This window comes from Acipenser ruthenus, chromosome 3, assembly GCF_902713425.1.
Source record: "Acipenser ruthenus chromosome 3, fAciRut3.2 maternal haplotype, whole genome shotgun sequence".
Classification (NCBI taxonomy): Eukaryota; Metazoa; Chordata; class Actinopteri; order Acipenseriformes; family Acipenseridae; genus Acipenser; species Acipenser ruthenus.
Genome location: NC_081191.1, coordinates 44012379 through 44038933, shown reverse-complemented (window position 1 = coordinate 44038933; position 26555 = coordinate 44012379). Strand labels below are relative to the sequence as shown.

Below are 26555 nucleotides of genomic sequence, written 5' to 3'. Positions count from 1 at the left end.
TTAACTCCTACATGCAAAGAAAACTCTTCCGGCTACTAAACTGTGTCTCATCCAAAGGTCCCGGCCTCCCAGCAGATGCTGAACTTCCCAGAGAAGGGCAAGGACAAGCCCTCAGACATGCAGAATTTTGGGCTCCGCACTGACATCTACTCCAAGAAAACACTCAACAAGGTGAGCTGTATGTATGGCGAGAGGAGTGGATATGCATGCAAATCAAGATAATGGATTGAATTATAATATTGGAATCACAGTCTCTGGCTATATTTAAACTAGTTCCTCATTTCTACATTCTGCTTAAAAGATGCAGAGGTTTAGAGAAGTGTAAATTTTATAAGCCACCAAATATGGCAAATTGTAACATTTCATTTTTAAGCTATCTCAAGACAAGTAAACATAATTTTGGATACTATCTCAAGACACACCTTTAGTTATGTATAAATAATATTTTACTATAAATGATCTAGGGAAAAGGTGCGCAACTCAACTTTTATCACAGGCCGCATATCCAAAAAATCGATTTAATAATTTCCTAAAACGGGCCGCATATAGCTAAAAATAATCCGGCGTTCACCCGTATCTGCAACCCTTCACCCTTAGCTGACAATACACATAGGAAATCTATCTATCTGTCTGTCAGTGTGATTAAATGATGTTTAATCACAGTGAACTTTTACTATACACACTCAAAGCATATTAAGACGAAGCAAATTAAAAATTGACTTACTGTGGCTCAGTGGGACTGCTGGGCATTAACACTTTGAGCAATGGTGTCGAAATCTGGCACAAGTGATGTAACAGTGGCTCTCCGCTCTGCCTCCAAATGCTTGTCAGTTAGACGGGTTCTGACTTTTGTTTTAATCCTCCCCATCGCAGAAAATGTTTCACACGTGTATGTTGAAGCAAACACTGATAGGATTTTTGCTGCTGCATTTCTTAGACTTGCTTTTTCAGTGCATTTCCATATTTCTAAAGTACCCTCTGCATTTTCACCTCCTGTAGCTTCTCCCTTTGGTTTGCAGCTTAATCAGTTCGTTTTCAGTAACTTCTTTTGCAATGCCGAGACATTCAATTTTGCCTACATTTGCAATTGGGAAATCAAAGGGATTCTCAACAAACTGAACTTGTTTCTTCAGCCATTCTAACTCCAGTGAATCTGGATTCAAAGTTTTCTTTTACCTCAGTAAGCAACACAACATAACCACAAGTGTCCAGGTTTTCCTCAATGTCTAACTTTTCCACTTGAACAAAAATGGTGAAAGTGCGTTGGATTTTTTTTTGCATTTGCATGATGACCACATCAAGTTTGCACATGAAGGTCAAAATCTTCTGGAAAATAATGTTTAGAGGCCTGTCTTTGCCCTGGAGTTCCAAATTCAGACGATTTGATATCAAAGTTAAATCTATGGGGAATAACTCCAGCAGCCACTTGTCATCACTGAACTGAGCCACATCGTACATTTTGTGTATTTCTGGGAGCAATTCAGAATATCTCTGCAGGACCCTACCCCTGCTGAGCCAGCATACTTCTGTGTGGTAAAGTAGGTCTTCATAGTTGCTATCCTGTGCACTTGAAACAAGTTAAACAAACGATGTTGCAGTGAATGTTTGCAAGTTTAGTTTACGGTTTCAACAACTGTGTTCATAACTTCCTGCAAACTACCACTTCCAAGTTTTGAGCACAGAGCCTGTTGGTGCTTCAAACAGTGGATAGCAGTAAGGCCTGGTTTCTCTTTTCGAATTAAACTGACCAGACCTTGGTGTTTACCGGTCATGGAACGAGCGCCATCTGTTACAGCAACTAAGTTTTTAAATTCAACGCCAAAATTAAAACAGATTTCTTTTAGCCCATTGAAAACATCTTCTCCTCAAGTCTGACCTTGCAATGCAAGAAGTTCCTCTGCAATTTACACATAACTGTGATATCCCTGATATCTGTTGACTCATCAAGTGCCAAGCTTATTGTGGTAGCCCCTTCTATTGTCCACCGCAACTGATCTGACAGATTTGTCAGTTAAAAGCTGAACACGGCGACTGACTGCACCCCTGCTTAGTTGCAACATAGATATTCTAGAAATAACTTCGGCTTTGTTTCTCAAATTTTGAAAGAGCACTTTGCTGGATGCCAGAAAGCATTCTTTCATTAGTTCCCCGTCCACTAAACGGCTTGCATTTTCTTGCTAGAAGCCAGCAAATATGAAACAAAGCTAAAGTCAGCAACTGAGACTCGGTCAAGGCAGCAGTGAGTGATGACTTTTGCGTTTCTAAATCCTGTTTCAGATTCCTTATTTAAGATTCTGCCTTCACTACCAACTGGGTATTTCTTGTGGAACTCTGCATGCTGAGTTTCAAAGTGTCGTTTTATGTTGTATGTCTTGCAAACGGACAGGAAAGATCAGCAAAGCAGACAATATGGCTTACCCTGCTTTTCAGTTACACAAAACGATTCTTCCCAATCATTATGAACAACTCTGTGCTCTTCTTGGATGCTCCGGCTTTCAATTGCGTTTAATGGCAACCGCAAGCAGTATTGGCCCTGTCCACAGAATTCTGAAAGGAAAAAGCCTGTAAAAATGTTTGATTTGTAACCTGTACTTTTCCTGTGCAGAGCAAAGGAGCCAGTGCAGGGAGGGAGTGGACCGAACAGGAGACCCTGCTCTTGCTGGAGGTGAGTGTCAACATGTCCCAGTAGTGCAGCATGCTGCGGGCTCGTGCGAGAACCAGAAAAGCAAGTTTGAAGCCTGTGGATAACATACATTCATTCCCTCCATCTGCTAGCATGTTATGGGGATGCTATTGTAGCTGGTTTAAGCTGTTCTCGTGATGAGCCTGTGTGCGCATAAAGGCATGAGCCTTCACACTTGAGAGAGAATAAGTACTTGAATCATTGCGAGTCTACCTGCAAACTAGGAAGGTGCTCCAGGACAAAGTCTACAAAGCTGTGTAACGTCTGGCAAAAGATAATAAAATGATGTCCTTGCTGATTTGAAGCTGCCCTATATAACTGTCTTTGCAAAGCACTTGCTCTGATCTCTAACTCCTCTGTCCTCCCCTGTGCCCAGGCTCTGGAAATGTACAAGGACGACTGGAACAAGGTGTCTGAGCACGTCGGGAGCCGCACCCAGGACGAATGTATCCTGCACTTCCTGCGGCTGCCCATTGAGGATCCCTACCTGGAGAACTCGGACGCTTCCCTGGGGCCACTAGCCTATCAGCCCGTCCCCTTCAGCCAGTCCGGTAACCCTGTCATGAGCACCGTGGCTTTCCTGGCCTCCGTAGTGGACCCCCGCGTGGCAGCTGCCGCTGCAAAGGCAGCTCTGGGTAAGGAGCCAGCATATCGCTCCCTCTGTCAGAATTGTGTCTCTGATTTTTAATTTCTTCCACTGCTGAGGCATTGCTGGTTAATTAATCTGACTGTCTTCCTTCCATGGCTGTGGGGGTGTGATGTCAGTTTTTGAGACTGATTGATTGTGTCTAACCAAAAAATCAATAAAACATTCTCCAAAATGACACCCTTTGAGATGGGAAGAGGTGGCTGTAATTGCATCTAAATGTGTCCGATATTTACATACAGTATAGTGGAAACTTAGTAATGTAGACTAACATTATACAAACATTCATCAAGTGATTTATTAAACTGGTTGCATGTTTTATGCCAGAAAAGTTTCTGCCATGGTGGCTGCCTGTACCATGTAAGGTGGTACGTGTTGACCCTTTGTATCCTCTTCTCTTCTCTCTCTAGAGGAGTTCTCACGGGTGCGTGAGGAGGTCCCAGCAGAGCTGGTGGAGGCTCACGTCAAGAAGGTCCAGGAAGCGGCCAAGAGCACTGGCAAAGTTGACCCAGCCTTTGGGCTTGAGAGCAGTGGCATAGCTGGCACCACCCCTGAGGATCCAGAGAAGCTAGGTACATGCTCCCTTACACAGTGTCTGAATGAATAGCCTGCCCTGTCGCAATTAACTTGGCATTGATTTAAAATTAGTTCAACTCCAAGGATGGCTGGTCAGTCAGGGTTTGAAACATGTCAGTCCTGGGTTTCACAACTACCCTCAGTTTAAGTCTATTTCAGGTATTTTATAAATACATTTAACTGCTGAACATTTCTGAATACCTACGCACTGAGATTTAATCATGCTATGATTAGTGTGATCAGTTAGTTTGTAGATTTCAGCTGGAGCCTGATTGATTGGTCTCAAAAGTCTGAAATGCTTTTTGTTAGTCTTTTGTAGAAAAAAGTGTTGCCTTTTCCCTGTTAACTGGACAGGTCCTATCTCATGCATTCAAAAGTACTTGGAGTGAGTGACTCTGCTGTGCTGTGAGATTTCAGGAAGGCATGCTTTTGACAGGGGTGTGTGCACTAATGGCTGGCTGCAGGTGCAGGACTCAAAGTAACTGAGATCAAGAGAGAGATGGAGAGCTTTCCATGGAGGCCTGTTAGGTCATCGTATCTTCAGTCTTCACCTCCTTTCACACTCACAGTGGCCTCTGTCTCTGTTTCTGTTTCTGAGGACATTTAACCCAGTGACACATACACAACTACCTTCCCAGTCAGTTTAGATTGCCAAATAGTGTAACTTGCTAATTTTGGTGGTGGGTGTCTTTTAACACTAGGGGGTACAACATTATTGCATCATTTGTGTTGTGCTGTACAGACTATTGTTGTACAACTGTTGTAATTCCATGTCAGGGTAATGAAATGAGGATTTTATTTTTATGGGGGGATTTCTGCTGTTACTTTGTGGGGAGGCCTCATGCAAGGTATTGCAAACCTGTACGTATAAAATCCCTATTTTCAGGCCATTGACAGTTGATTTTCGGCACCCTATTGAAACGTAAAAAGCTGTTTCCTCAGAGTGGCTCAAGAATGCGTTTTTAGGTTGGGACTTGCATGGTAGTCTTGATTGTGTTTAAGGGTTGTATAAATATAGTTTAAACATTTTATAAATGTTTAATATGACTTATGGGTTTTCTGATTCCAAAAATTAATATATAAGTGTGGAACTAGAGGAATATCAAACCCTCATACAGTAGATAAGTGTGACTTGTTTGACAGATCTTAAGTGCGAGTCAATGTATTATTTTTAGAGCTTCTGTTTTTCAGTGCTTATTTTTAGCTGTTTGAGGTTTTATGTAAATCCTCTTTTTTTGCAGTGCTTTTGTTTTTTAATAAATTGTATGAAATTTAGTTTTTTCAGTTACTTTCCAAAATGCTTGAGTATTTTTTTTCTGTCAATATGTATAGTAGTAACTCGTCAGTACTTGCACACTTTCGTTGTACCTTTTTTCCTTTGCTGTGTTCCTCAACGGAATCCTTATGGTCACGGGCAGATTCTTCTGGGGTTTGTGTGTAGGCATTTTTTATTATATTTCGCCACTGTTTGTAATTCTGTTTTAAATCCTCTATCATCTTAACTGTAATACAGCTTTAAATCCTGCTAACAACCCTCCATTCCTATTTGTAATCTCATTTTAAATCTTGCAAGTGGAGTCTCCAATAGAAATGTAGTGATGTGCTGTCACTCAGTTGCTGGGGCGGGTTTATTGAGAACGAATCAATAGATACAAGGCAGGAAAACGGGACATTGCCCAGCTGTGCTCAGTTGCCCTAAAGACTTACCTGATTGATTCTGACAGCCCTCAGTAGGGATAGCTGCGGCTTCATACTTCGTCTCGGTGTTGAGATGTCTAGGGCTGTTTTCGTATGTAAACACTCAGCCTGTGTACGCTAACTTAAACCTATAAAATCTCTCATAGGAGCTGTAGCTCCACTCAGATTTGATTTTCCACTTACAACTAGGGATGCAGCAGTTATGATTTTTCCCAAACTGATACAGACATTTGCATGAAATTCAAAATGGAACTGTACTGACGAGATAAAAACGAAACTGTATTTTGTACAATGAAAAAGTGTTGGCAGTTTCAGCAGTACGCCAGTGGCTATTTCCAGGAGCGCATCACACTCTTTGCTGCATGAAGACGGTGCATATTAATATCCCTTCATACTTTCAATATAGTAATATAACTCGAACGTTATGACAAGACCTACCTGATTGATTCTGACAGCCCTCAGGTTTGTTGATGAAAGGTTGGTGCTACTAGCACTGCAGGCATACACAAGAACTCGGCCTGCGTACCCTAACATATTTTGTTTAAAAAAAAAAAAAAAAAAGTGAAAAAGCAGATGCTGGAGTTTAAAACAAGCAAACGTTTGTTTACTGTCTTAATACATTATTGTATTTTTTCTGCAATCTGTGTAATTGTATAGTACATTAATATGAGTAATATGAGTGGTGCAATAACACTATATTGAGCTTATTTGTCAGTTTAAAAAAAAAAAAACCCTACGTGTGTAATATGTCCCATTCCTTTTGGCTACACAAATGTTTGGTTTTTCGGTTTTAACCTTTTCATTCTGGTTTTACCGAAAACCAGTTGGATGTTAAAACAGCTGAAAAACTTGATAAAATACAAACCGATCATAACAGATTTGTATCCCTAATTTGCATACACAGATTCTCAAGCAGGTATTCCCTTCCTTTCCGTAAACTGTACTGACGTTAATGTTTCCTGGGTTGCTTTTAATTCGGTTAACCCCCCTTTTTCTGTGTGTGTGTGTTACTGGTCTGTCAGCACACTAATTCCCAATCATTGCAGAAAAGAAAGCTCACATTCTGTGCTGTTTTAGTTTTTAGGGAATTGCCTGTGTAGCTGAGTTTAACTTCCTGGGATCCTCCAATCCATTTCAATTCCTTTTAATTTAGCTAATTTAAATAACTCCTGAGACTTGGACAGTTTTGAATCTGCTTTGTAATCCTTCCTTGGGGTACTTGATAAATTCAACACAGGTAACTCTACTTGTGACCCTTACTGTAGGGAGTTCCCTTTCAGTACGAAATGTAACCATGACTGAATGGGTATTTACCTCCTAAAGACCCGAATCCTGAATACTTTATACCAAAGCTGCTCTTTGAGCTTGTGACGCAGTCGTGCCGAGGAATCAAAAGCACTGCAGTCACAGATCTCTCTGCCATTTTTCCTTTCAAGACTGGCCTTGTTGCCTATATCCGTATATATTGTGCATTACCGCATTCGCCCGAGTAAAAGTCAACCTTGTGTAAAAGTCGAGCCCCCCCATTGTGAGGGCGAGATTTGGGTATAATTTTTATTTATTTTTTATTTTTTCATTTGTTATCGAAACAGATAGTAAGTTTAGTGAAACAGAAAACAGAAATTAACTCTGACAGCGTTTGAGCGGCAGATTTGCAAAAATAGCAATTTTATAAGCACTTCTACCGCCAAATGCGTCACTGACACGCATTACAATACAGTACATTTTTTGTCTTGTTTTTTTGTATATATTTCAATGGGATGTGGGAGGTGGTTTGGCTGTAATTCAGTGAAACTGTGTCTTTTACGTGACAGCTCCTGGATGTAAACAAGCTTGGGATACATTTTGTTATATATAGACAATGTTATGGAATCGTTTTTGCCAAATCTTGAAATGTTTGCGTTTTTGATTTGAGAGAAATTCGAGGCATTTGCTCTGGCAATGAGGGCAACAAGGATTTGTAACAATCAGCCCTTATATACATATAAACCTACAGCCAAATATCTACTTTCCCAGAAATTAGAACTAGTTACTGTGCCAAATATAAGAATATCTAAAATATTTTAGTGCAGAAGGATTGATTGACAGCGAAAAAACGCATAACTTGCACTATTTTTGTAACACAAGAAAAACTATTTGCACTCCAATAAGACCATGAAATCAAGCTGGCAAAAAAACAAAACAAAAAAAAAAACGCAGCACTTGCACAGGCAAGCATGCACAATTCAATGCAACAACCACAACAAACGATTCATTCAGAATGAATAATATTTTTTTTTCTTATAAATTTAGTCGTTGCCAATTATTTGTATTATTTTCTCCCCAATTTGAAATGGCCAATTATTTTTTAAGCTCAGCTCAACACAACCACCCCTGCGCTGACTCGGGAGGGTTTGCCCGGCTGACGGCACACGCTGTCCTCCGAAGCGTGTGCCGTCAGCCGACCACTTTTTTCACACTGCGGACTCACCATGCAGCCACCCAAGAGCTACAGCGTCGGAGGACAACGCAGCTCTCGGGCAGTTTACAGGCAAGCCCGCAGGCGCCCAGCCAGACTACAGGGGTCGCTGGTGCGCGATGAGCCGAGGACACCCTGGCTGACCTAACCCTCCCTCCCCCCAGGAGGCGCTTGGCCAATTGAGCGCCGCCCCCTGGAAGCTTCCGTCCTTGGTCGGCAAAGGAATAGCCTGGACTCGAACTCGCGACGTCCAGACTATAGAGCTCATCCTGCACTCCACGTGGAGCGCCTTTACTGGATGCGCCACTCGGGAGCCCCCAGAATTAATAATATTAACTGGAGAGTGTACATTTAAACTTCATCCCCCATGAATTAATTAACCGTAAAGTTGCAGTGTTTTGTTTGTTTAAAGCAATCGTCCAGTACAACAAAAAAAAAATACAAGACGTGGGCTTCAAGCTCAGTAACAAAAAATATGCGCATTTAAAAAATAATATCCAAGTTATAACATTACTAGATTGCTGCATTTAAATGTCAAGTTTATATATTAAGAAAGCAGCATCACTTACTTGCTAATTTACAACTAAAAGATTAGTCTGTGCGTTGCCAGAGGCTGTCTTGGCAGTCATTTCTGGGTTTCTTTATAACAAACAGAAGATCAGCTTGTTCCACAGCTAGCTAATCAGAACTGATAGGGTTGGGAAGTAAACACTTTTTAAAGTGTTTGTATGTAGATACTAGACTTCTGCAATTCAGTTTTCAGAAACTTGCGTGGCTCTCTAGAAATATACGCAGAACAAACATAGGAAAAATAAATAAATAAATAAATAGAAAACTATTTGTCCAAAGCCAAAACTTGTTGTCCCGGGCTTCGGGCGATATGAATTGCACACCCATGATCTATAAATACCAGCAGATTCGTTGCAGTGGCATAAATGTTGCTGCTCTGAGAGCAAGCAAATTCACTAAAGCTAGCCCAGCGCTGGCAATCCAAGCTGGAAATGGCTTCAAGATTCAGTGGTGGGGATAGGATTGCCCTTTGCCAGTTGTTTTCTGCCAGCAGTTGTCTGGTGTTAATGGGTCCCTGGGTGGAATCAACTTGGATAGCAATAATGAACTGAGCCAGTAGAGCTGCAGGGAGTCTTATTGATCTGGCGGGCTTGTGTATTGCTGTCTGGGTTCTATTACTGGATATCAATCGCTATTCTACACTTGGCTATACTACTGCTGCTCACTTTCATGCGTGTAATCCAGATCAGTGTCTCCAGACTCTTTAAAAACAGTTTGTTTGATCTTGAATTCACATATGGGAGATTTTTTCAATTGAAAGCACCTGTATTGCAGACCTTGGGATTGCTAGTTAGATCAGGTATTGTAACAGTTAAAGAAAATAACTTGTATCGTAACTCACTGGGAGTGGCAAGACCTTTGCATGTGAGACTTTTTAATATTCGAAGTCACCCAACAAAGCATTTGGTTTTATAGCTAGTCTGGCAATGCCCCACAAAGTCACAAGTGATCTGTTCCATGGGATTGCAACGTCGCTGTCAGTTTCTCTTGGGTATCAGTCCTGAGCTCCACTGGTGAGGACACTCCCAGTTCCAAGCTATCCTGTGGCAGCAGTTCATATAAGACTGCTTTTCCCTGAGCAGGTATCTTTTGGAAACGTGCCATTTCCAATCATTCAGAAGGTTGTCCTTGCCAAGTACAGCACAGTTAGTTTTATAGTATATAGTATATACACAGTGTGAAGTTGCTAGTTCTGTCAGCCCACATAAAGAAACGATAACACTAAATGTTTCAGCAGAATTCACAGATATATCATAAATGCAATCAAACTTTTATTCTAAAGCTATTACATTTTGATGGAAGCCACATTTGTGCAGCAGAAAACTCCTTTATCTTCCTCGAGCAAGGGGAGAATACCTGACCTACTGAGGCTCCTGCCTATATTCATTTTCTGCTTAAACTAGGCACTAAAACCTTTAGGGCTTTACATAAATGGTTGATTAAACAATGTACAAATCATGTAGTACTCATTAACAATGTATCACGGTAAACAAAAAAATAAATGCTTTAGCTTGTCAGGTTAATCATTTGTGTAGCACAGGAAGACAGCATAGAAGCAAACCCACAAACTGATGAATTCGTTTTATCGTCCAAATCATTAGTTTGCTCTTTTTAGAGAACAACTTTTGTTCTTTACCCCAATCTGTTAAAACAGATGTAATTTGCGCTTATATTCCATTAAGTCAAAAGACTAGTTATGTAGCTGCATGGCTGTATTGGCTTACTTAAATATTCAATTTTAGATGGTGGTGTGCCAGAAATGAATTTACCTTTTTGGGAGTGGGGTGTCCTATAGACAAAGAATTTGGATTGGCTGAGCAACCCTTGATTTGTAACAGGTTTGCCCCACAACAGAATCTCTCAGACTGTCCATTTTCATGTTTGTTTATTCCTCTAGGTTGTTTGATTTTTCATTTCTGTGAAGAAGCCACCAATGACAGTCTGCCTTCTATCAGACTTGCAAAACACACAAAGCTGTGTTTTTCTATTTTTGTTCTTTTAAATCACTGTTCCCTCCAATTCAAATAGTATTCCTAAATTCTATTTGATTATGTAACAATAGAAATTGCTGTGGGTTCTGATCAATACGTTTTCCTAATACCTTAAAACCACAGAATACTATACTTGGTAGGATAGCATGCTGATGATTTGATTTGATTTCCATTACACAAGAGTAGATGTTAAAACTTCATGCTGATTTGAACCCGGCTCTCGCCAAGATAAGCACCAACTAAGACGTAGCTTTACAATAAACTAATGTGATCCATCTGTGTCTCTGTCCATTTGCGTTTCCTTCCATCTGATGATGTAGATATCCTTCTGTCTGGTGTTGATGGCTGAAGTGTAATGCTGGCTCCAGGGATCAGCTTATTTGCCTCCTTGGCGCATCAGCACACACAATGGCTGCGATGCTGGCTCCGGGGATCAACCACAGTCCGGTCTCCCCAGCGCATCAGCATGACAACCGTCTGGATTGAGCGAAGTAGGGTACATCTCTGGGGTCTTCAAGTGGGCACCTTCCATCCTCGGTGTTTCGTCGACTAGCCCACGACACCTCAAGAGGGCTCGACGGTGATTCTGGCGTCCCAGCATCACCCCCCTGCGTTCCCCACTCAACTCGGCCCAGCATACTTACCTGTACATCAGCGTTTCTTTCTTTCTATTGTGCTTGAGATCCCCAGCCAGAATCTTTCCGTCTCAACCACAGCCAGTTGCTGCTCCTCTCTGCTGCTTCAGATAAGTTCTTCACTGTGCGACGCAACTCTTGGCCACTGAATCCGACGTCTCTGAGAAACCGGGTTGTAGAGTGTGCCACAAATCCTCGACAACCCACCTCCACTGGGTAAACCCGGACTCTCCATCCTCGCTGTTCCACTTCAGTGGCTAGTTGAGCATACCGCAGTTTCTTCCTATCATACGCCTCATCTACAGCATCCTCCCATGGCACTGTTAACTCTACCAGGTGGACAAGGCGTGCTGATCCAGACCACAAGACAATATCTGGTTGAAGGTTAGTGGTGGCAATCTCAGGTGGAAAAATAAGCCGTTGACCAGCATCTGCCAGCATTTTCCAGTCTCTAGCAGCTTCCAGTTGTCCTGGGCGAGGATTGGTTTTAACACCTTTTCTTGGTGGTTGCTCTCCTGGGCGGAGGAATGTTGTCTTTTGTGTGTAATGTTTTGATGGACCTGGTGGCAACTTATTGGTCATGTTACGCTTGTCTTCCAATGCTAAGGCCAAACATCGCAACACCTGGTCGTGGTGCGAAGTAAACCGTCCTTGGCTAAGAGCCACCTTACATCTTGTCAAAATGTGCCTTAATGTTGCAGGTGATGAACACAAAGGACATGAGGGATCCTCTTCTACCCAGAGGTTTAGGTTCTGTGGTGATGGGAGAACATATGTTGACCTGATGAGGAAACTGATCCTGCTCTGTTCCATTGACCATAGGTCTTGCCAGCCAATCTTGCGTTGTTCCACACTCTCCCATCTCATCCATTCTCCCTGCTTGGCCTGGGAAACGTCCTTTACGCACCTCATCCTCTCCTGCTTTTGCACCTCGTTGACTACCAGCTTCCTCCATTGAGCTGGGGCTGCCTTGTGCCATGTAGGAGGAGCTGAACTGAGACCAAGACCCCCTCCCATGCTGAACTTGCCCTATGATATCACCAATTCGAAGGGCAGCCTTTGCATCCTCCACAGCTTTCTTTGCCGCCCACTTTCTTCCAGTTTTCAACACAGGTGCTGCCTCCCTTACGCATTTGTCACATGAATTTTATAGACCAACGTAAGGTCTTGCTGTGCATCCAGATTTGAAGCATAAACTCTACCAGCCAGGGTTAAGATGTTGGCTCAATGGTTTCCATTGGAGACGGGTGTTCAAGTTGTTCATGCAAGATTAGTTGTAGTAGCATTTGCACTGAAATGCATAAGGGAACTTATGGTGCTGTCTGTGCGTATGTCACAGAGTGAAAGAGACACTTGTCCAATTGTGATAAAACTTTTTGATGATGATTCAATATCCCCTGTACCCCTTCTCTCTCTACAGATGCCCTAGAGTCTGAGAAGATGGAGACAGAGACTGAAGGACAGCAGCTAGAGAAGGTGAGTGAGAAACAAATCCTTGAATGGTGTGGCTTGAAAGAATGCCTGGATTAGCTTAACCTTGCAAGAAACCAGAAGGTTCTATGCTACTTTTCCCAGCACAAAGGGATATAATTGTCTAGGTATCTCAGATGTTTCCCAATCTGATAATCTGCCTGTATTGATGTGCCTCTCATCTATAGTCTTGTGTCTCTGGTGTTCAGGTGGAGAACAAGGAGGATGCAGCAGCAGAGAAGCCCAGCGAGCCTGCAGAGAAGCCACAGGAGCGTGTGAAGAGCGAGGCCACGGATTCAGAGAAGGAGGAGGAGGCATTGGCCGGGGAGGAGAGCAGGACAGGTACAGAGAACACAACACTCCAATGAGCAGTCAGAACTATAGTGCTAAATTTAGAAATACAATAAGAAACTTCATCATTTCAGTGACAGACGTTTTGACTAGGTCTTTTTCAATGTTGAAATGAGTTTTGGTTCACATACTTGTATCACTGAATGATGTGAACTCCACTATTAATAGTGTAAGTGATCTCTTAATGTTTCCATTAAGAGGAATGTGCATGTGCTTATTTTCACTTTTCACTAGGAGTTTAATGCACTTAAATAGACACAGTATGATCCATCACTTACTGAATTCATTAAAAAAAATAATCTTGGCATTCTGTAGAATCTTAATATTCACAAACAGGCTCATAAAGAAACATAATCAAGCATGTAACTAACCGTGTCGGAGCATTTCTTGGGTAACAGGCTTGATTTAAAGTATCTAGTGTAACAAGCTGTAATTTAGTAGTAGTAGTTGTAGTAGTAGTTGTTGTAGTTGTTTATTTAGCAGGCGCCTTTATCCAAGGCGACTTACAGAGACTAGGGTGTGTGAGCTATAGATCAGCTGCAGAGTCACTAGCTCTGTGCTAACAAATAAGACTGCTGCCAGCCTCTTAATACAGCAAATGTTCTGGGGTCCAATATGTCCTGGTAAGAAGAGTAGGTGACCTGGGAGTCAATTGTGTTGTGCAGTTGAGCGAGACATTCAGACATCCTCTTTTGAGTCCCAGTTTACAGCATGACTTGTGGGCTAAAAGGCAGGATCTCTGGTCTATCATGTAGGGATAGGTTTCAGCTCCTCGCTGTTAATCCTGTGTTCCCCTTTGCTGCAGATAAAGACCAGGAGGAGGAAAAGGAGAACATGGACACCAGTAGGGACAGTGACTGGGAGTCTGGGAAGAAGAAAGTGGAGCCCGAGGTGGGGGAGGGGAACATTGCCACAGCCGCAGCAGCAGCTCTGGCCTCCGCAGCAACTAAAGCCAAGGTTAGTGATTCACATGGATCAAGCCCAGTAAAATATATTCTTTTACATACATGTTCTGTAGTATAAATGTTTTTTCTTCAAACATATTGGTTCTACATCTCTTTTTGGACATGGAAAAGGATGTGTTCATGCACTCTGGGTTCAGGTTCTACAAGGTTAATGTCGTATAGATGTATCGCGCCCTGTGTTTCATTGGGATATTAGATTTATTTAAATTTCCTAAATGTTTTAAACTTTGACACTAGATGATAACCTTCCAGTGCGCACATCCTACTATATAAACACTACACGTCTTTTAAATTTGACATGCTTGTCTTTGACAATGAATACATTCTAAACTGTAACTGGGCTGTGCTAAACAATGGATTTTCAGCTAATACTTGATTAGAAGTTGTATTCAATGGTTATTAATAGTTGATCCCTTTTTTTAAGAGCTCGTTCTATCTGTTGTTCATAAAAAAAAAAATAGTGTTCAAATTAAGGCCCTCGAATTTAAGACAGCCCAAATTTTCCAATTTGAGGAAAAAATAAAACCTCAAATTTTAAAGCTGCGTTTACAAAGATACAACCTCAATTAATCATACAAGAAAACGACGTATGGAGGCAGTTTGCAGCTGTCTGCTGTCACACAGAGCATTAGTTATGCACTGCTTCTCATTTCTGGGCGTGATTAGTCACACCTGTTTTTCTCCCTTTTTGCTTGGCATGTCGAAGAATGCGGTGGTCTGATCAGCATTTCTGATCTGTCCAAGCTGTTACTCTTTGTTAGAACGGAGCCTAATAATGAAACACTAAAACTGTAAATGCTTTTCTTCGAATTCCTCAGGAAGCTATATGATGCTTCTTTAAAAATGGCTGCCTGTATGTCATGGATGATTCGAGATCGGACAGTGACATCTTTGTTCGTCTTTTCTCGGCAGCTAGTCACATTAAAAAGCGCTTTTAATTGCACTTTGCTGAGCCCACATATATTTATTATTATTATTTATTTCTTAGCCGACGCCCTTATCCAGGGCGACTTACAATTGTTACAAGATATCACCTTATTTTTACATACGATTACCCATTTATACAGGTGGGTTTTCACTGGAGCAATCTAGGTACAGTACCTTGCTCAAGGGTACAGCAGCAGTGTCCCCCACTGGGGATTGAACCCACAACCCTCCGGTCAAGAGTCCAGAGCCCTAACCACTACTCCACACTGCTGCTATTTACAAGCAGGGGATCTGGTTTCCAAGGTGACAGTGAAATAAATTGTTTAGATCAGTTAACCCTTTATGCGGTGTTTCACATTAAGATACAACTGTGTCGACATGACTGTTGTGACATTATTTTGCACGCTTAAATAAAAATGATCATGACAGACCTGTTAAAGGACTAGTATTTTTAGAAAGTTGAATAGTTATTTCTTTCTTTAATATTAAATGATTAGCTATAGTAGTGTTTGTATGACATGACAGTGTTGCTGTGTGAAGTATGCATAGGAATGAAGTGTTAAGAACCGATATCCGGGTTGCTAAAACTGTGCACCTTATCCACAGGAATGTGTAATACAACAAAATCATTACAGGAATGATAGTGTGTGTAATGCATTGGAATACGTTTTACACCGGTGTGTGGCTATATACAAAAACCACTGTATTGCTATAGCTTGACTACAAGTTCCAAGATTTAAAAATCTGTATTGAGGAGTATATAATGAGCACAATTTATTGTTGGTTTGCTTTTGAAGCTTGTTGCTGTTGGGCAAACACAAATTCATATATAAATATCTACCTAAAAGGAAGTATATTAAAAAGAAAAAAAAGGTACTTGCCATTTTACTTTGACATAGCATAACACAGATTGAGTGTTTTTGATTTGTATTGTTTGTTTGTCTCTTGTTTTGTTGCTTAAGTGCTGCGAAGCACTGAACTGCAGTCTTCCGTCTTCGTATTTGATATTCCTGCCGCTAGCCAGCCTTGACCGCAATGATACTCTTACCACAGATGGCCAGTCCTTGTGGCTCCTCCACACTATTGTCTGTGGCTAGGTACCATCACCAGAGCGGTGTCTGGCAAGGGTCAGTAAAGGCTTGTCTGTGTTTTGTACGGTTCAGCATCTGGCTGCAGTGGAGGAGAGGAAGATCAAGTCCCTGGTGGCCCTATTGGTTGAGACCCAGATGAAGAAGCTGGAGATCAAGCTGAGACACTTTGAGGAGCTAGAGACCATCATGGACCGTGAGAAGGAAGCGGTGAGTTCTTAGCGTTTTGGTGTTTTTATTTATTTTTTTTTCCCTTTGTAAACCAAGTACTGCAGTAGCTAGCTTACCTGAAATCTAATCGCAGCAGGTTCATAATTCTCTTCTTTACGAAGTGCTTCTTACTGTGTAAGCACACCTGCTAAGTACTTAAATTCTATTAGTCGATCTTGAGTCCCCTAGCTTCCGAGAGTGCCGTCTTCAGTCATATCTCTGCGCATCTTGCTGCAACATCTGCAATAATCACTTTGATAGTTACACATTGACCCTAATTTCCAGAATGTGTAATCAATGCCAGCCTTGCATTGGTGTACGTCGTGTTCACGCAGCATCATTTTAATCGTTTTAGATATTGCAGAGCTTTTTCTTTATAAAAGTTAAGGTTTGTTTACCACTGTTTTGTAGTGGATTTACTCTCTTCTATCCAAAGAGACTCAGGATTCAGGTTGATTATCAGCTCCAGATATTTTAATCAATGTATACAAGGGAAGAGTCTACAAGAGACTGTTAACACAAGTGGGTTTACAGTTGATATTTATACAGTTTGTACAAGCTGGAAAGTAGGGTGTGACTGGTGTCTGTGTTACCAGAAAGTTCAGTAGAACAATGGGATGGCCAGTAGCACAAGATAAGATCAAAACAGAGCCGGTGTTTATCAGAAAGTCCAGTAGGACAGGGGGATAGGGTGTGGTACAAGATAAGATCAAAACAGAGCCAGTCTTATCAGAGGGCCTTGGGTGGGGGGTAATATTGTCCAGAAGCTTGGGGGTTCAACTGTTAGGCTTCAGCTGATGTAATCACTGTCTGTTGTAGACTGAAAGTCAGAATTCCATAATTTTCCTCCACAGTTTCTCCCCCCCCACCTCCCCCCCAATAAATCTATCCTAAAAATAGATTTATTTTTTTTACCAAGAAATTCATAACTTTAAATTACAGGTATATTGAACAACACTTTTGTCTTTGTTTGTTTGTGGAATTCACCATCTTTACTCAAACATTTCATGTTCACTGGTGTTTCCTGAAGGCTCTTGAAGAACTACTGTATTGCAGAGAATCATTACACCCTGTCTTGTAATCCGGGTTGACTGATCTGACTGCCTCCTAGCAGCCCTCAGGGCAGACAGTGCTGCTTATCTTTCAATCCTCTGAGCCTGGCTTCCCCCTGCTGCCTAATTCCACATGACAGCCAGGGACTCTGCTGATCCCTACCATTTATTTTTATAATTTGAAAAGGAAAACTGCTGTGTACCTAAAAGAGCAAAATCAAAAATAAAAAGGTAATGTAGGAACACGCCTCTGACAGCAAGTTAACTGACCAACAGCAAGCAAGGAGAGTGAATCTAACAAATAGAACTGGCATACCTTCACTTCCTTCCTCGTAGTGTGGATAAAAATGAGTTTGCCTTCACCCGCCCTTCCTTCCTCACCCAGGTTTATCTCTCTGCTTCCATCCTTTTTTCTTCTTTTTTTTTTTTTTTAATTTAGTCGTTGCCAATTAGTTTTTATTATTTTCTTCCCAATTTGAAATGCCCAATTATTTTTAGGCTCAACTCACAGCTACCACCCCTGCGCTGACTTGGGAGGGGCGAAGATGAACACACGTTGTCCTACAGGGGTCGCTGGTGAGCGGTGAGCCGAGGACACCCTGGCCGACCTAGCCCTCCCTCCCCCAGGCGACGCTCGGCCAATTGAGCGCCGCCCCCTGGGAGCTCCCGTCCACGGTCGGCTGTGGAATAGCCTGGACTCGAACTTGCGACGTCCAGGCTATAGAGCGCATCCTGCACTCTAGCAAGTGCTTTTACTGGATGCGCCACTTGGGAGTCCCCCCCATCCTTTTTTTCTATTGCCATATTTGTTTTTCAAGCATACTTTTCTTTTGTCTCTCCCCGTCTCCTAAGGAAAGTTGATGCAGTGTGACAGCTAATGTGCTCGAGGGGAATTGGGATTCCATTTTAAATGAAGTGGAGCATCAGTAACTGCAGATAGAGGCTTGCCCTTCACCCAGATGTTGACAGTTTGTCGGCTCAAATAACAATGCAGCAGTAGCTGCAGCAGACTAGTAATTTAATTGATCAGCTTGCTCTCAGTAGCCCCAAAAAATCTGATTTGCTTACTTTTCATTTTATAAATCTAATGTAAGAAATCAACCAGTAAAGTATGTCAGCATTTCAGGACATCATATTGTGTAGTAGTGTTATCCTATTCATAGAACACTATTGCACAATTCTAAAGTTAAAAAAAACACTTCTGTCCAATAGCAGTGTTACAATTTTAATTTATAAGTTTTTCTTAAGAGTTCGCTTGTCCAAAATACATGAGGTGACCTCTCCTTATACCTGCAGAAACCCTTTACAAAACAGATTAATTTGTTAAAAAACAGAAGCATTTTAGCTTATGTGTTTATATATTGAAGGCCAGAAACACTAGACTACTGTAGCATTGTAGGTTTAGCATGGTATATTTGCACAACATTGAAGTTTCTCAAGCTCTTTCCCTAGTATGGATACACGGTTCAATCTTCTGATACCATGTGTATAAGAAGTTCCACTGCTGTATCACTGTTGTGAAGTTTCCTGGGGATTTTTTTGTTTGTTTGTGTGGGTCTTTGCTATACAAGAGGAGACAAATCCCGGCAGTTCAGGGGGGCACTTTATGTACTCATTTTGAGTAATGCATTCATAGTTAAGTTATGAATTAACTGTTGAGAATATCTTTTATTGAATTGAAAATCCAACCAGGGGATGATATTTTTTTTATTTGAGTATTTTCTCCTTTTTGGCTCCTGACCGACTGTTAGGAGCATAAAGTCATTGGCCACTGCGAAATTTTTGGAGTTATACAAAATATTCTGGTGTCTACTGGGCAGTGGTGGCTTACAGACGATACTTGGCTATGCAGTGCTGATGTGAAAAGCCATGTACTTTGCAGTTAAATCTGTAAGGATAGCAGTTGACTATTGGGGATAAGCACTGGTGGCAAGGAGATAGGAGCTGTGTCTGGACTTGCCGTCGATTACAGTTTTAGCTGAATAGATAATTATTCATTTAACTCTGATAAATGTTATCCAGCCAGGATCTCAGAATCTAGTACCGATTGCTTGATCCAGTAAAGACTTTCGCAGTATGACAAACTATTTTCTGGTTGGGGTAAAACTGCAGTGTATGCAAGTCATGGTGACCTACCTAATCAGTACACATAGCTGGTCCTGTATAGGTGTGCAAAAAAATAAATAATTGCTCGGAAAACAAAATGCTTTATGGTACAGTAACACTGCTTTAAATGTTCGTTTGCTGTTTGATTTGATGTATCTGAAAATCTCCTTGGACAGGTTTTCTCTCTTGCTCCCACTGTCGCTGTGTTTATGTCTTTATAATTTAGCTTTTAAACCGGTTGCTGTTCTCTCTAGGGCACTGCAGAGGTCCTCCAGTAGAGTCTGCGTCCACTACTCCCCACATTGATTTGAAGCGTGCTGGTTAAGAAGTCTCCTCCTGTGACTAGATCGATCTCCTTAAGGAGTGCAGCTGACCAACAAAGAGCCCACTACTCCCATACACCATATGCAGCAGTTCAAGAGAGAAATACCACAGTATTCACAGACATTAGGGCAAGAATGAAGGAAATTGACCCAGTTGTACTTACTAAAACAGTACTAACCATATCCTGCTTAAACAGTCTGAAACACAAAATGCATGTAAAAAAATCCCCTAAATGACTGTAGGTCATTTTTCACAGTAGTCTCAAGCATGCCTGCCACTTGGCTCTCTTTATTGCTGTAGCTGTCATTTTAAATATTGGATCAGTGGTTTGTTTTAATGCTCTTTAATTGCCTAGCCAGTAACTAAATGTAATTTAACTTGCTGTGCTGAATGATTATAATAGACTATTGTCATTAACCAAGCACTGCGATTTTGTAGGTGCAGTGCACTTGAAAGCAATGCCATTTTTAAAAGGTGCTCAAAGCCAAGATCATAGAGGATTTCTGTGCTTGCAGAGCTCTGGTGAAGAGCACAGAAGGGCAGGGGAACGTGAACTTTGTGTGCTGGAGCAGACAGGCAGGAATGACAGTTAAGGGGCTGAATAATTCATAAGCTGTCCCATCAGATCTCTTGCCAGCAATGCATCTGCATTTGCCAGGGAGAGCAGGGGCCAGATCTAGAAACTACATATTTTAAGGGGAATGGCTTTCTCAAAATATGTGGTATCAAGTGTTATCTTTGGCATGATGTATGTATTTGACCAGATGTATTCTTGGCAAGTGTCACCTTGACCTACACACCATGGCTGCACTCACTGATGCTATAATTATTTCTCTACTCTGATTGTCTCTAACCCCTGTGTGTCTTTCTCCTCGGGAGTGTTTTATTCCAGGGGCATAGTCTGCATGCCCACCTCCTGAACCCTATGTCCCTCCCTCTTTCTCCCCAGCTGGAGCAGCAGAGGCAACAGTTGCTGACGGAGAGACAGGCTTTCCACATGGAGCAGCTGAAGTATGCAGAGATGAAGGCTCGCCAGCAGATGGAGCAGCAGCAGGCAGCAGCGGCCGCCCAGAACCCATCCGGGCAGCACCCTGCTCTACCAGGCATGATGGGGCACCAGCAGCCCCCTGCCTTCCCCGTGATGCATCACCAGATAGGACCCCACCACCCCGGACAGCCAGGTGAGAACCCCCACACAGCCCCATAAGAGGACATGAGAGGTTCAGCATGTAGTCACAGGACCGGTCTTTTTATTTATTTTCTATATTTTGTTTCTTGAATCTTTTGTGTACAGAATAAAACTTTCTTTTTTTTGACACAAAATCATTACCTTTTTTTTTAAATGTATTTTATTATTTTAACATCTACTAACCTTTTTGTTTAACATAAAGCCAGTTTTATCCCAGTCTTGGTAATTGTCATGTCTTGCATAAAATGATGAGTGAAGGAAGAGGTTTTACTCTATTCATGAATGGATTTAAAATATGTGCAGAAGTTATGCACTGAAACGGAATTCAGAGAAGTACTTTTTAAAGTAGAGATGTCAAACTTGTTTTGTTTGGCAGGCCTGATCCGATAACCTGGCTCCTGGCGTGGGCAGAGTGACCGTTATAAAAAGACAAACTCAAATCCTCAATTATTGTATTTAACAAAAATGATCAAAATAGCATATTTACCTTCCCCTAAATAGCACATATTTATTATTTCACTCACCGTCATCTCATAGAACACATGTGCAAACATGCCTCCAGCGAGTTCCTTCGCATGAGCAACACAAATTGTCATGTTGCTGTGATTGCTGTCAATTGCCGACCATGTGGGTGTGACGGCAGTGTGTCAACTGGTTAGAGTTACGACACCAGTTTGTAAGTTCTGTAGTTACAAGGGTCATCATGTCTATCCGTGAAGAGAAAGGTGGACCAAGAGTGCTGTATGTTTCAAGAGGAATGGGGGATTTCATATTTCTTTGTGGACATTAATGGAAAGCAAGCATACTTAATTTGTAAGAAACGTGGCTGTTGTGAAAGAATACAGCCATTAAGACACTGAAGCAAACCATAGCAAGAAATATCATATATACAGGAAAGTAATGTGAAGATAAACACTCTGAATTTACAGTCATTGAAAAAGCAGCAATCGATCTTTACTAAGGCTTGTAGCTTAAGTGATGCTGCTGTTAAGGCAAGCTAAAATTGCGCACAAAATGGGACCATTTTCTGATGGAGAGATTTTGAAGAAATGCCAGAGAAATACTCCTCGCTCATACTAGGTCATTATTTTCTTTTACGTCTCTTTCTTTGATTTCCTCTTTCTGTGTCAGTCCAAACACACGCAGTTGTTAATTAGGACTACTTTGCTTTTTATAGTGTGTTCAATTGTTAAAGTTCCTGATTGCACCACTAAATAAACCTGGTTTCAGCAGGTATTAACACAGTGCTTAATTATCTATTTGGGACCCCATTGCATTGTCATCAGAATCGCTTTGGCGAATATGTTAATGATGGGGCAGGCGCTCTATAACAGGACAAGCCAAGGCAAGTCTTCAGAATACCATTTCGGTGCAGTATTTTTTTTTTATATATATCTTCACTCCATTTATGAGTCACAGAATCAGGGGCAAGCGCCATTCGCGCTTGCGTTTGCACTTGCATTTGCGCTGTAATCAGAATATAGCCTTAACAGTTTGACTTTATAGACAGTAAGAGTTTAAGATGTTTTTGTTAATAAAATATTTTTAAAACTTACTTTTCATGTCTTTTCCTTGAGAAACTATATAAAATAGGTAGTAAATGAAACTGTGATTTAAATCAATGTTTTTTTTTTTTTATTTAAATCTGTGATTTAAATCTACTTGATTTAAATCAGCCAACTCTGCTCAAGATATCCTCAGCTCAGTCATTTGCTCCAGATGTTTATGCGCTGTTTCAACCAAAGGTCCCAGGTATCAGGAAGCAGCTGTAGCAGTTACTAATATTCTTTGTCTGTCTTTTGGCAAGTGGTAAATACAAAATGGCTACGTATCTATTTTTTTTACTTGTATGCAGTTTCTTGAATAAAACTATTATATTCTGCGATATTTGTGGACCGGATCCAGCCCGCAGGCCGTATATTTCACACCCCTGCTTTTAAAGTCTCCTGAATAATATCTTAAGTTCCATACTGTATAATATATACCCCTGTCGCCCCTGGGACCTGCTGAATCATGCAGCAGCTATGGAGAGTACCTGGTGGAGGTGGGAGTGTTGCTGCTTCTGAACCATGCAAGCAGATTTCCCTCTAATAGGAGATGCATTTTTATGTCAAGCAAGTGTCCTATCTAAAATCTGGGACTGGATCAAACTCATTCAACATTTGTACACTCATCGTTCTGGAAGACAATTGTACTATAACACTTAACACTAGTAGACCCTTAAAGGTTTATTGCTGCTTAGTGAGACCAGCAGCTACATTATTAATACCTTGTTCTTTATTACTGGTAGAATGCAAAGCTTTATAGAACCGTCAGTAATGTTTTCTGATGGTGTCCCTGAATTTGATTTTAAACTAAGTGGCATATGAAGAGGCAGAGGGTGATGTAATGAAATGCGAAGGAAGAAGTTCACTTCACATTTGTTCATCTGTGTGTTTCACAGGCTGCATGTACTGTACATCTCTGTACCACGGCGCAGGTTCACAGTGTGGAGTAGTGGTTAGGGCTCTGGACTCTTGACCGGAGGGTCGTGGGTTCAATCCCAGATGGGGGACACTACTGCTGTACCCTTGAGCAAGGTACTTTACCTAGATTGCTCCAGTAAAAACTCAACTGTATAAAATGGTAATTGTATGTAAAAATAAATAAATAAATAAAATAATGTAGTTGTATGTAAAAAAAAAAAAAAGAATGATATCTTGTAACAATTGTAAGTCGCCCTGGATAAGGCCGTCTGCTAAGAAATAAATAATGATAATGACTTCAGTGACACCCAAAAAACACAACTATATACTTTAAATCTGCATGTGGGCAGAAAGTGTCAGATAATCCCAATGTTTTAGAAGCAATGATTAATTACTATAACAGTAACAAGGCTGTTCTATGATCTCCATACTAGCATCTCCATTTGATAATTGACCCTTTTATGGACCCTCATTGTGGGGTGTGAGTGCGATAGGCTCTGAAAAGCAGTTAATCCTGCAATTGACATGGTTTTTTAGAGCTATGGTGGATTATGTATTTCCTGTGTGTGTGTAGGGCCTATTGGAGGGCCTATGGGACCAGGCCAGCCCATGGCAGGGAGAATATTGACCAGTGCTCCAGGTGCACCCTCCCACCCTGCCCAGCCAAGCAATCCCCTGATGATGGGACCCCGGCACCCAGGAGCACAGAATGGCATGTGTGAGTATTTCTGATTTTATTGGGGTGTGGAGGGGCAGATATTCACTGGTCAGTTAAATCTTTAAAATTAATATGTTTCGATTGTAACCTATGATGGGTCGCATTGCACACTACTGACATGGCTTCTATGTCTTTGTTTGATTTTCAGACCCCACCCCACCAGTGCAGCCTGATGGGATAGCTCCAACCCCTGCAGGACCTCCGGCCGCCCCTGCCTCAACCCGAGTGGCTGAGAACTAGTACATGAACCAACCAAATAACACCTCGCCCCCACCCCCTAGTCCTGATACGCTTACTTCAGCTCACACTGTTGCAGGATAGATATCTTGTAGCAGGCAACCTCCCAGAGCAGCCCATAGTCCTTTCCAAAACAAAATGGAAGGCAATTGGAAATAAAATATTTGTTACAGGAGTGGAGTTTTATCCTCAATCTTGTCCTATCAATTCTAAAGACACATTCATAAAAAAATAAAATTGGGATCGTCTAGCTATTGTCTGCTCTAACATTGGCATGTGTTGATTTGGTCAATTACAAAAACAAGATTTCCTCTTTTTTAACCTCCCACAGTTCTAGGGAAGAGCCTGGGTATTTGAACACTCTCCTCTTTGAAGAACTACCTCTGACTCCCCACATATCTGGGTCTGTTTTGAAGATGTCTTCTGCTTTTAAGGCTCAGTCTCTAATCACAGCGTACCTTGATCTGTATCTGTAACTTTGTTTTATATAAATAGAGCAGTGAGTAAGTGCTGTCTTAATTTACACTTCTCAGATTATAGGGGAGGTGGGGAAATACAAAGTGCAACTAGTCATGGCTTGTAGGAAGCTCAGTTTGCTGTGACCTGTTTTTTAAACAGTTTAGCAATAGATATTATTTGGTTGCTGCTGTTCTTGACCAAGGGCTGTGTCATTTCCAAGGTCTACAATTTAATTGAATCTCTCCTCACACACACACACACACTACTGAGGGATCACACATTTATAGATTACCACATTTGAGAAGCGACATCAAATGAATATCTCTACTGAAAGGGAGTAGGTGATCAAAGTTCTCCTAGCCCTCCTTTTTGGATGGGAAGGCTTATGCACAAACAGTTCAGTTTTCCTTTTACTCTATAACGCTTTACTGGTGTAGACAGAACCCCCACCCCCACCCCCTTACTACCACCAAGCCAAATGGCTGTGACATCTTGTAAGTTAGAGGTTCAGGAAAACCAAAAACATGATGTGAAATCAAGCCTGCGTTTCGAGTAGAAGTGTTTTGTAAATGTCTTCGTGCTCCAATTTAAAATAGCTACTTTTAGATCTTTATCAAAACTTCTCTTGTCAAAACATTGTTTCTCCTTTTGTGTTTAGTACTACATTAGAGCATAGCTGTCATCAGAAACATTTGTTTGCTGCTGGTCAATATAAATGAGATATAACAAGGGTGAAGTTGTGGGGTTTGGCCAAAGCCTTTATTGTGTGTACAGGTTTGAATCCCACCTCCCTGGCCATACAGTATTCCTATCTGGGCCAAAAAATAAAAAAAAAAGGTTAAACTTAAGGTTCTAACTAATCCAATTTGATGCAGCTCTCAGTACAGATCACACTTGCTGCATGGACCAGGGGTTGTTTAGGGGAGATTTTTCCAATTGTGAAAGGTGACTTAGCAAAGAACTTCTGGCACATTCAAACCATGTGTGTTGATTTTTGTTTTGTTTGATCTCTTCCTTGGAATACAGTCTCGGATCACAGAATTTGCTAGTGTGAATGTTACTGGTCTCATTCTTTTCTTTGTGAAATGCATTCCGGTGAACTGGAAGCTGTGTGTCCACTGCTGTCACCTTACCTTCTAGGGTATGTTGGTACAGGGGAAATGAACTGAACGGCATTGCTCAATACATTTTGTATTTGTTTTATTTTTTAAATAACTTTGTGTAGACTCTCACTTTGGTGTTCATGCAGTTTATATGTTTTTAATTGGTACTGAGACCTTGACACTGTCAAATAAAAGTTGTGTTTTGTATGAAAACCCTTAGTTCTGCTTTATTATGTTCTCGGCAGACGTTACAAACTAAGCAGTGCTGCATCTGCTTATTTAATGTGTTGAATTAAAATACCTTTTATGAAACATTTCTAAACTCAATTATAAGAAACAAGGGTGGCTGTGTGGTCCAGTGGTTAAAGAAAAGGGCTTGTAACCAGGAGGTCCCCGGTCCCTGGTTCAAATCCCACCTCGGCCACTGACTCATTGTGTGACCCTGAGCAAGTCGCTTAACCTCCTTGTGCTCTGTCTTTCGGGTGAGATGTAGTTGTAAGTGACTGCAGCTGATGCATAGTTCACACACCCTAGTCTCTGTAAGTCGCCTTGGATAAAGGCGTCTGCTAAATAAACAAATAATAAGGGTCATAAGAAGGACATTTTTTGCATCTTTTTTTTTTTTTTGAGCATT

General features: G+C 41.3%; 1 protein-coding gene across 3 annotated transcripts in view; it reads left to right on the top strand.

Moving 5' to 3' along the window:
* LOC117394748 (SWI/SNF complex subunit SMARCC1-like) overlaps positions 1 to 26134 on the top strand; it is a 61906-nt gene extending 35772 nt beyond the window's left edge. For 2 of the 3 annotated variants that reach the window (XM_059012982.1, XM_059012980.1), the window contains exons 18-28: positions 58 to 171; positions 2606 to 2665; positions 3060 to 3318; positions 3740 to 3901; positions 12678 to 12733; positions 12916 to 13069; positions 13884 to 14035; positions 16134 to 16268; positions 20700 to 20931; positions 23979 to 24122; positions 24271 to 26134. In XM_059012982.1, coding sequence (XP_058868965.1) covers positions 58 to 171; positions 2606 to 2665; positions 3060 to 3318; positions 3740 to 3901; positions 12678 to 12733; positions 12916 to 13069; positions 13884 to 14035; positions 16134 to 16268; positions 20700 to 20931; positions 23979 to 24122; positions 24271 to 24362 — 1560 coding nt within the window. In that variant the 3' untranslated portion in view covers positions 24363 to 26134. The remainder of the gene's footprint in view (positions 1 to 57; positions 172 to 2605; positions 2666 to 3059; positions 3319 to 3739; positions 3902 to 12677; positions 12734 to 12915; positions 13070 to 13883; positions 14036 to 16133; positions 16269 to 20699; positions 20932 to 23978; positions 24123 to 24270) is intronic. The other variant, XM_059012981.1, reaches the window with a different exon arrangement.
* The last annotated feature ends 421 nt before the right edge of the window (positions 26135 to 26555 follow it).